At 43.5% G+C, this 11,512-nt stretch overlaps 1 protein-coding gene across 1 annotated transcript; it reads right to left on the reverse strand.

Moving 5' to 3' along the window:
• Window positions 1-866: 866 nt before the first annotated feature.
• On the reverse strand, window positions 867-7,571 carry LOC308076679 (uncharacterized protein; the record flags this gene model as incomplete). Its single annotated transcript, XM_080457378.1, has 4 exons — window positions 867-1,178; window positions 1,375-1,470; window positions 2,353-2,520; window positions 6,612-7,571. 4 exons carry the CDS (start codon window positions 7,569-7,571, stop codon window positions 867-869), a joined length of 1,536 nt encoding a protein of 511 aa, XP_080313504.1.
• Between the last annotated feature and the right edge of the window lie 3,941 nt (window positions 7,572-11,512).

Below are 11,512 nucleotides of genomic sequence, written 5' to 3' on the forward strand. Positions count from 1 at the left end.
GTGACCTTATACAGTAACATCACCGAAATAGCAGCAGTACAGTATGGCAAATATGCCATACTGTTTACACATCCACATAGTACTTGTAAAACCATCTCAGAAAATTACTTTTGACCAGTAACATTTTAGAAGAATAAGAACACTTTCAAAAACCCTCACTAAGATGTTTTCAAAAAATTGAAAATCTCAACATCTAAGAGGTCAGGAGAGAAAAAACTCAAAACACATCACTAAGATGTTTTCCAAATATATAAAATGGAATTATCTCAGTGCAATTGAAGAATATCAAGTAATGGTGCGTGCAACCTCTACGATTTCAAAAAAGAAAAACACATTTGATATGTTCTCTGGGCAGAAGAACGTGGCACCGCCATCTATTGGATTGGCATTGATCAAGACGAGCCCAAATGTCATCAATGGCAAATATGCCATACTGTTTACACATTTGTAAAACCATCTGAGAAAAATACTTTTGAACAGTAACACAAAAACAAAAACCATCACTAAGATGTATTCAAAAATGATCTCCAAGATTTGTTCAAAGAAGTTAAAGGCCTTTCATGTTTCAGTGCAAAAAAAGTAACTGTAGGGCAATTGAGGAATATCAATTAAAAGGTGTGTGCAACCTCTCTACGATTTCAAAAAAGAAAAACACATTTAATATGTTCTCTGGGCAGAAGAACGTGGCATCTATTGGATTGGCATTGATCAAGAGGAGCCCAACTGGTATGTCATCAATGTTTCAGTGCAAAAAAGTAACTGTAGTGCAAGTGAAGGATATCAATAAAGAGAAAAGAAAAACACACGTAAAAAAAAATACACCTTTCACCTCTGTGCAAAAAAAAAGAAAAGAAAAGAAACACTGATTACTCTACTGCCAAGAGGTCATTTTTAAGGCTCAACACCCTGGGCTTCAGCTTCCCATCATCAAGGCCCATCAACACTTTCTGGGTGAAGTCAAATGTATTGGCCAATTCTTTTGGGTAACTTAGATGCAGTGCATAAATCAGTGCAAAAAGCATGACAAACGCTTCAGCGTATGTTGGGAAATCTATGACTATGTTACCCTCAAGTACGACCGCAATCTTCTCTGGGCAGAAGAACGTGGCGTCTGTTGGATTGGCGTTGATCAAGAGGAGCCCAACTGGTACGTCATCAATGTCTGGTTCACCAGTCGCCTAACAACAAACAGGAGAAATTAGAAATTAAAACCTCTTTTAAAATCCCAGCATATTCAACACGTGCTTGTTTCATGATTGGCGTCTATCCTCTATGATGACTAAAATGTAATTTAATATTGAAACTAATATTATTGAGTCTCTGGATTACAGTAACAAAGAAAACAATTTGACCAAAGTAGATAATGTGACTTACATCCCACTTCTTCAGAAAGCTGGAGTCATCTTCATGCAGGTAAGCAGGGAGGGCACGGAGGAGTGCAGCACGTCTGGTATGGACATCAACTTGTTCCTTTAGTTAGAGAACACATTGTCACTGTCGGGCAGAAACCTCATATCTCCATATTTCAACTTTTCATATTGTTGGGTCACTTAATGCTCTACTTCGCCGTACAAGAATGTCAAGCAAAAGTAGTTACAATTAGCTGATCTACAAGCTCACAACGCATTGATGCGTTGAGAGCTTGTAAATCTGCTATTTTCACTACTTCTGACCATCGTTTTATATTTCCTGAAAATTAATGGTTTTGGATTTACAAGGTTTCCGCCCAGCAGTGGCGATATTCTTGTTTTACTATATCAACAGCATAGCAGAACATTAAAATAGCACGCCATCCCATGTCTTTAGAGAAGTTCTACCAAATAAATCACTACTGAAGCATCATTATCAAGCACAATGACACAGTTTGGTTCTTACCAGCTGGGCCAGAATGGCAGGTATCGTTTACACCTTGTGTGTGGGGGTGTTTCTTCATGGCAAAATGTGGTCCAGGAGACACCTACTGTAGTTGGAATTACCACTTAAAGTTTATATTTGGAGAGTAACGTAAATTATCAAGATAAAAAACAATCCTGTCTTTTAGTTTTCCACTGCACTGAGTTACTACTTCCTATTCCCCTACTTTCCATGTCCTTGCGCCAACCACACCCATCTTTGAAAACAGTGATCTCAATAATACACCTCTACATTTTTGTGACTGCATTTTGCAGGGTTGTGACACAGGGTTGTGTTTACAACAGACCTAAACACCTGGCAAAGTACTGAAAACTGCTTGGTAGTTCCTGTTATAATGGGTGTCTCCAGGACCACAGTTTTGCTGTGATGACATACACAAACGCACATGGTGAAAACAATACCTGGCACGCCATGCAGGCTACTAAAAACAGAACTTACCTGGAGGTCAAAGGTCGTGAAGATCTGACTGAGCGCTTCAGAAACTTTCCCTGTTCGTGCAGCTTTCTTCCTGAACAGGCTCTGAAGACGAGGGGCATGACGGTCCAACTCGGCATAGAAGTGGTTCTTCAGGTTGATGTTCGAGATTCTGTGGAACTCTGCAGAGATCTGCAAAAAAGTACAATGACTTTTTAAGTCACAGTATACTGCATACATATACTATAGTGGATACACAGTGTATGTGTCCTTTCTGAAAAGGAAACAATGAAAAATGCTACATTTATATCTGTAAATGGTATAACTTTTACATACTATTATGACCACAAAGTAACATAACCCCAACTTATGTGGAGTAACTTAACAGGTGGACTATAGGTGGTCTATGGGTGGTATACGGGTGGTATACAGGTGGTATACAGGTGGACTATAGGTGGTATACAGGTGGTCTATAGGTGGTCTATAGGTGGTATACGGGTGGCATACAGGTGGTATACAGGTGGTCTCCAGGTGGTCTCTAGGTGGTCTCTAGGTGGTCTCTAGGTGGTATACAGGTGGTCTACAGGTGGTCTCTAGGTGGTCTCTAGGTGGTATACGGGTGGTCTATAGGTAGTATACAGGTGGTATACAGGTGGTATACAGGTGGTCTACAGGTGGTATACAGGTGGACTATAGGTGGTCTATAGGTGGTCTACGGGTGGTATACGGGTGGTCTATGGGTGGTCTATGGGTGGTCTCTGGGTGGTCTATGGGTGGTCTATGGGTGGTCTCTAGGTGGTATACAGGTGGTATACAGGTGGACTCTAGGTGGTCTCTAGGTGGACTCTAGGTGGTATACGGGTGGACTATAGGTGGTCTCTAGGTGGTCTCGAGGTGGTCTATGGGTGGTATACGGGTGGTCTATAGGTGGTATACAGGTGGACTATAGGTGGTATACGGGTGGTCTATAGTTGGTATACAGGTGGTCTACAGGTGGTCTATAGGTGGTATACAGGTGGTCTATAGGTGGTATACAGGTGGTATACAGGTGGTCTCTAGGTGGTATACAGGTGGTATATAGGTGGTATACAGGTGGTCTATAGGTGGTATACAGGTGGTCTATAGGTGGTATACAGGTGGTCTATAGGTGGTATACAGGTGGTATACAGGTGGTCTATAGGTGGTCTATAGGTGGTATACAGGTGGTCTATAGGTGGTATACAGGTGGTCTCTAGGTGGTATACAGGTGGTATACAGGTGGTATACAGGTGGTCTCTAGGTGGTCTATGGGTGGTATACGGGTGGTCTATGGGTGGTATACGGGTGGTCTATGGGTGGTATACAGGTGGTCTCTAGGTGGTCTATGGGTGGTCTCTAGGTGGTATACAGGTGGTATACGGGTGGTATACGGGTGGTCTATAGGTGGACTCTAGGTGGTCTCTAGGTGGACTCTAGGTGGTCTCTAGGTGGTCTACAGGTGGTCTCTAGGTGGTATACAGGTGGTATACAGGTGGTATACAGGTGGACTATAGGTGGTCTCTAGGTGGTCTCTAGGTGGTCTCTAGGTGGTCTATGGGTGGTATACAGGTGGTCTATAGGTGGTATACAGGTGGTCTATAGGTGGTCTATGGGTGGTATACGGGTGGTATACAGGTGGTATACAGGTGGACTATAGGTGGTCTCTAGGTGGTATACAGGTGGTCTCTAGGTGGTATACGGGTGGACTATAGGTGGTCTCTAGGTGGTATACGGGTGGACTATAGGTGGTCTCTAGGTGGTCTATGGGTGGTCTACGGGTGGTCTATAGGTGGTATACAGGTGGACTATAGGTGGTATACGGGTGGACTATAGGTGGTCTCTAGGTGGTATACGGGTGGACTATAGGTGGTCTCTAGGTGGTCTCGAGGTGGTCTATGGGTGGTATACGGGTGGTCTATAGGTGGTATACAGTTGGTATACAGGTGGACTATAGGTGGTATACGGGTGGTCTATAGGTGGTATACAGGTGGTCTATAGGTGGTATACAGGTGGTCTCTAGGTGGTATACAGGTGGTATACAGGTGGTCTATAGGTGGTATACAGGTGGTCTCTAGGTGGTATACAGGTGGTATACAGGTGGTCTATAGGTGGTATACAGGTGGTCTCTAGGTGGTCTATGGGTGGTATACGGGTGGTCTATGGGTGGTATACAGGTGGTCTCTAGGTGGTCTATGGGTGGTCTCTAGGTGGTATACAGGTGGTATACGGGTGGTATACAGGTGGACTCTAGGTGGACTCTAGGTGGTCTCTAGGTGGACTCTAGGTGGTCTCCAGGTGGTCTCTAGGTGGTATACGGGTGGTATATAGGTGGACTATAGGTGGTCTCTAGGTGGTCTCTAGGTGGTCTATGGGTGGTCTATAGGTGGTCTATGGGTGGTATACGGGTGGTATACAGGTGGTATACAGGTGGTATACAGGTGGACTATAGGTGGTCTCTAGGTGGTATACAGGTGGTCTCTAGGTGGTATACGGGTGGACTATAGGTGGTCTCTAGGTGGTATACGGGTGGACTATAGGTGGTCTCTAGGTGGTCTATGGGTGGTATACAGGTGGTCTATAGGTGGTATACAGGTGGACTATAGGTGGTATACGGGTGGACTATAGGTGGTCTATAGGTGGTATACAGGTGGTATACAGGTGGTCTATAGGTGGTCTATAGGTGGTCTACGGGTGGTATACGGGTGGTATACGGGTGGTATACGGGTGGTATACAGGTGGACTATAGGTGGTCTCTAGGTGGTATACAGGTGGTCTATAGGTGGTCTATGGGTGGTCTATGGGTGGTCTATGGGTGGTATACAGGTAGTCTATAGGTGGTATACAGGTGGACTATAGGTGGTCTCTAGGTGGTATACAGGTGGTCTATAGGTGGTCTATGGGTGGTCTATGGGTGGTATACAGGTGGTATACAGGTGGTCTACAGGTGGTCTCTAGGTGGTCTCTAGGTGGTCTCTAGGTGGTATACGGGTGGTCTATAGGTGGTATACAGGTGGTATACGGGTGGTATACAGGTGGTGGTATACAGGTGGTCTAGAGGTGGTATACAGGTGGACTATAGGTGGTCTATAGGTGGTCTATGGGTGGTATACAGGTGGTCTATAGGTGGTCTACGGGTGGTCTACGGGTGGTATACGGGTGGTATACAGGTGGTATACGGGTGGTATACAGGTGGTCTATAGGTGGTCTACGGGTGGTCTACGGGTGGTCTACAGGTGGTATACAGGTGGTCTCTAGGTGGTCTCTAGGTGGTCTCTAGGTGGTATACGGGTGGTCTATGGGTGGTATACAGGTGGTATACAGGTGGTCTCTAGGTGGTCTATGGGTGGTCTCTAGGTGGTATACAGGTGGTATACAGGTGGTATACGGGTGGTATACAGGTGGTCTAGAGGTGGACTCTAGGTGGACTCGGCATTTATAGGATGCCAGGTCAACAATGACCTGGTATCTGTCCTTTGCATAATCCTGCAAGGTCATCAAGGCTAGGAGGGCAAGTGCTACGGGCTGAGGTGGAGTCTGAAGAGGTGAGTCTATGGGTGGTATACAGGTGGTATACGGGTGGTATACAGGTGGTCTCTAGGTGGTCTCTAGGTGGTCTCTAGGTGGTATACGGGTGGACTATAGGTGGTCTCTAGGTGGTCTATGGGTGGTATACGGGTGGTCTATAGGTGGTATACAGGTGGTATACGGGTGGTATACAGGTGGTCTCTAGGTGGTATACGGGTGGACTATAGGTGGTCTCTAGGTGGTCTATGGGTGGTATACGGGTGGTCTATAGGTGGTATACAGGTGGACTATAGGTGGTATACGGGTGGTATACAGGTGGTCTATAGGTGGTCTATGGGTGGTATACGGGTGGTATACAGGTGGTATACACAGGCATGCAAACAGCCCGAGGTGAAAAAGGTGACAACATGTTGTTTTCTTTCGGGTCAGGTGTCACACAATTGCCCTATTTGAGTTCAAAAAGGTGACTGTAGCTGAAAAGTGACACTTTTGCATGTCTGTTAATAAATAGCATTCATGTGCCTTTCACCAAAGCACTTCATTATGTGCATTACATTCACACACAGAATGCAGAGGAAACCATGCATGGCACCAACGTGGAGCAGTTAGTGGTTAATGTCTTACTCCTCCTTGCCAGGAGGAGCTGGGGATCAAACCGATAACCTTTGGATTTCAAGACGGACACTACCTCCTGAGCCACTACTGCTGTAAAACTGTCATTTACAAAAAATATGTTTTACCTGTGACTCCAGTTTGAGGGCAGGCCAGCGTTCCAGGATGTCACTGACAGGTTGGCCATCACTGATGATTTCTTTGCGCCGCAGGGCCAAGGTGGTCTGCATTAACTTTCCAATCAGGGGAAGGTTCTTGTCAGTCTTCTTCACTTCATCTACAATCTGGAGTCTCAGTCGCTCAAGGCTTGCAGCATCTTCACCCCTTGGGAAGTTAGGGAGGAAATTCAACTCTTCCCTATGTGGCCTTTTGATGTTACTGTGGGGAGATTCTTTGTCTGGGTTGTTCTTGCTTCTTTTCCCTGAATTGACAGCTACCTCTTCACATCCTGCATGACTCAACCTAGTGCGGTAGTTCCCCATCTTCCACTTTAGACTATTCTTCCAACCATAGCATCCTGTCCCAGATCCTGGCTCTTTCAGACAGGGATGCTTGGTGACAAGTGCTTCTGCTACCACTGAAACATCCTTATCACTGGGGTATGATTTGAAGCTATGCATGAGGGAAGCAAGGGTCTCTAGAACGTTATGCTTCTGTCCCCTTGATAACTTCTGAGTTTTCCCTGTCCTCTCACATGCTAAATTTCCTTGACTAAGTAGGTATTCTACCTCATATGAGAAGGTGGGCACTTCAAAAACAGCAGGCCATCTGGGCCTGTCTACATCCATGGGAATGGCATATACTATTATGTCATCTGATGCTTCTGAGCTGGCCTCACTCTCAGATCTAATCACTTTCAGCACAGCTTTCTGTGGAAGTTCCTCAATGTCAATAAGGGAAGCTAACTGCCCATCGAAATCTGGATCTTCGTATGATAGGCTAAAGTCAAAGTCTAGCTTAAACTTCTCTTTCATCCTAGTTTTTAGCTCATCCACAGATTCGGGGCGTGAAGACAGTGTCATCTTCCTGACAATGTCTTTGGAAATATGGACATGAAGTAGGAAGTTGAGAGCTGCAGCAGCTGCCATTTCCTATTATAAAGAAAATGAATTGATTAATGATAACCATTCAGTTTGACAACACATAATCAGAATATTGCGCTAAAGAAATGCCAGCAGTTTCATTTCTTTTTTTACATTTTTGAATGAAAAACATTGTTCTTGATTGAATATGATGAACCTTAAATTACTGCCGTTTGCAAAAAACAAAATCTGCTCAGTCAATCTTTACAGGCCTGTTGTGGTGGGCAGTCTCACTGATTGCACTCATTTTCAGCAATGGGCTGCTTATTTTCTCCACCGTTTCAAAGGAATGTATTGGCCTACTTGGTGTTTTTTTTTCCTTTTTTTTTGTTGTTTTTTTTACTTTTTTTTTTCATGTGGACACCACTTTGAGGTAGTCATATCGACTACAGAGACAACACGAAATACATCAGGACAAAATAAAACAAAATAAGACAAAGGCACAAGATTGACACAGTGGCCTACTTCTCAAAACATTTTAGCCACTTAAACCCTATATACTTTTTTTGTATCCCCCCAGGGCTCTGTACTAACTAGGTCGACTAGTATTTCCCTCTACATCAAATCTGTCGGAAATAGCCAATCTACAATCTCACAACACGTCGCAACGTGTTGTGAGCTTGTAGATCGGCTATTTCCACTCAATGTTAACCCCAGAATATGGACACTAGGGTTTAAGTGGTTAGTCCTGCAAGTCTCTGATCAAAATAAACCTTTTCTGCGTTAACATTAAATGCCCATCAATAATGTACGCTGGGAGAGGCAATGTGTCATTTAAATCTGACAGTTGATGCACAGAGATGTGGCCTGTAGAGCTCAGCTTAAATGATCTAAAATGCTCACTGTACCAGCACTCATAGTTACTGCAAAGAAAGGAAACAGAGTTGTTCACAAGCAGAATCTGATCAATTCTGCTGAAGTTTGGAAGTCCTCCACTGTGGCCTACAGAAACAAACATCCCATTTGCAAAGTCGGTGCCCTGTATGGAGATCTTTGATGTGCTGTATATGATTTGGCTGTCTGTCTTTGTCTCAATGAAGTCTTTTGCCACTTGCGGGAGTGTGGCGACTTGGACAGAGCTGAGACTTGAGGCTTGTGTGTGGGGTTTGAAAAATGATGGTGCACTGAGGTGATATGCCATCATATATTGATGCCTGGTTGCAAGAGTTTTCAAGACATTCTTGAAATTATGTGTGTCATGTACAACCCTTTTGAAAAAGCTATGCTTTCCCTCAAACCTCATGGTCCATAAATGAATAAGAGGCCCAAATCGCTTTGTCAGTTCAGGGTAGTGCTCAATGTAATGATGTTTGGGTTTGATCCTAAAGTCAGGAAACATAGTTTTAAGACCCTGTCTGTGATCACTTATTTTAGTCTGCATGTACTGTATGGACTCATCTGTGAAAGATGGGGACAGTGCCATCTGCACAATTTCTTTCAGGTCCATCAGTATGGCCCATGTGTCATCTCCTTCAGGAACGTTACTCCCTACCATAAAAGGCAATAACCTGATTAGAGTGGTATTTTCATGCCCATTTCCACCAATGCTTTTTTTCTTAAGAGAGATCTTTGAGATTGGTTTTGGTTTATCAAGCTTATCAAAGTGCTGATATGGAAATGTCTTAATCTTTGTATTTAGATATTCAAGAGTGAAATACTTCAGACGAATCATCTCACTGATGCACAAGGCCAACTCCACTGGCACAACACCCTCAAAAAAGTCGTGAAGTATATCAGGCGGGAAACCATCAACAGGATGAAAATGCTGCAATGTAGTGAGAACACACCCACCGCTGACACCTAAATATGGCTTAGGCTTGCCCTTTTCTCCTTGCACAGCAGTCTGCACATGAAGATCATGGCAGGCCCTCGTTCTCATGCTAAACTCGCCTTCAGAAACTTCTCTGGACTGAATCTCATCAATAGTACAGCAACAAAATCTGCAGATAAAGTTTTTGCTGAAACACTGCACAAAACCGGCAAGACCATGGGCACCCAAATTATCGGATGCAACACACATGACAGTGCCTTTTACACATTGTCCGAGAGACTCAATAAAAACACCATCCTGCTCAAGTGTCTGCAAATCTTTCAACAAAGGTGAAAAAACATTTTCATAACCACCACAACTCTTCAGATCAGGTACTTTGCACAGCAGTCCTAGCTGTATGACATGAAGGCTGGACCGATACATACTGGGTAAATTAGCTAACAACCAGTATACTGCACAAATCTTGTGAATCTTTCTAGATGTGCCTAAAGGATTAGCTATTTCCATGTCATCCACGTACAAAATCAGTGACAACTTCAGCTCTCCTGTTTCTGACAACAACGGATTGTCTTTGAAATATGTTCCATCTTCATGAGACATGTACATGCCAGGTAGCGATGGTTTAGCTTCTTCAATCTTGTCAAGAAGATCTGTATTCTTAAACATTGTTTGAAGCATCTGTAATATTGGAACATACACTGCTGTGTGTCCAGCGGAATCCAGAGCATATTCTACTGGCTCTACCAGAGGGTAGTTACGCCTTACAAATGTTTTCCTTCGCTTAGTAGTGGACAGCTCTGCACGTTCAGCAGTAGCACTGACAAAAACATTACTTTCCATGACAGCTTCCACCAATTCGTTAAGAAGGGCATCATTGATAGACTGACCATGCTCTCCTAAAATCTTTATGACCGACTCTCTCACAAGGGGTTTGGACAACATGAATATTTGTGCCAAATTTTCAACTATGTCTTGTATTGCCGTCTCTGATACATGCAGAACAGTCTGCATTTTCAAGAACAAAGAAGCCAAGTTGTTTCTCAGTTGAGATTGCAATTCACCAGGGTCATTAACAATCTCAGTAGGATTACACTCTGGAGCATCCAGCTCAACATTCTGAGAGGGCCCAGCCTCATCAGATTGAACTGTGCTTTGACTAAGTTGGCTGTTGTCTGTTTCAATCAAGACCATTTCACTCTTAAAATCAGAGACTTCACAATTTAGATGACTCCTACTTTTGTGGGCATTGAAGGAGGAATACACATTACTACGGTAGTTACAATTTTTGAATGGACAATCCACCATTTCATTGTGCTTTAAATGTGTCCTTAAATGACTAAAAAGAGTGGTGTCATTAAAAGGTTGTGTACATTTACACACTGCACAGACAAATGACACACTTTCCAGCTGATTGCAACTTTGAAAAGCTTTCTGGGTATGTAACCTGGATAAATGAATTTTCAAGGCATTTATGGACTGAAATGTGCACACACAGTCATTGTACAGACAGGGCAATGGACTGACTGAGGATATATTGCTATGATGCAAACGGTAGTGTTGCAGCAGTTGAGCCCTTTTCTCATAGTTGACAGCACAAAGTTTACACTGCCAAGCCATTGTCTGATTAAGAAGACAGACATACCACGTTGACCGTTTTCGTCTTGTAGGTCTTGTTTCTGGTCTGGTTCCAAACTGAAGAGAGATGAGAATAAACAAATTAGACAGGCTGCAATCTTTTTACTAAACCACAGAGAAGATTCAACGCTTTTAGCATTTAGTACCAGTATTCTGGTGCATTTTGGGAGCTTGATACTTCTATCAGGCTTTACTAACATAGAATCCATTAAAAAGCTAAAGGTAGGCCTAAAGAAAATTGATTTGATGACAGAAGAAATTAAAGAGCCATGTTTAATAATAACTTAAAGTCACTATCTCTTCATGAGTGTGACAAAAATGCATTTCTCCTCTTCAGCCCTACATATGGATTGGACGGAATGCATTGATACACAAAGACTGAATGCACTACCACATCGTCAGGTGAATGGCCCATTCAGGTGCAGTGACAACACAGAAATGTGTGTGGGGAGGAATCAATCTTAGCATAACGGGGGGGAAAAATCCCAATAACATTTCAAAATGCAGCCCAGTTTGGCCCTTTGTGAGTAAACAGACCGGA

Source organism: Gymnoscopelus braueri (genome assembly GCF_963280865.1).
Source record: "Gymnoscopelus braueri genome assembly, contig: SUPER_20_unloc_1, whole genome shotgun sequence".
Classification (NCBI taxonomy): domain Eukaryota; kingdom Metazoa; phylum Chordata; class Actinopteri; order Myctophiformes; family Myctophidae; genus Gymnoscopelus; species Gymnoscopelus braueri.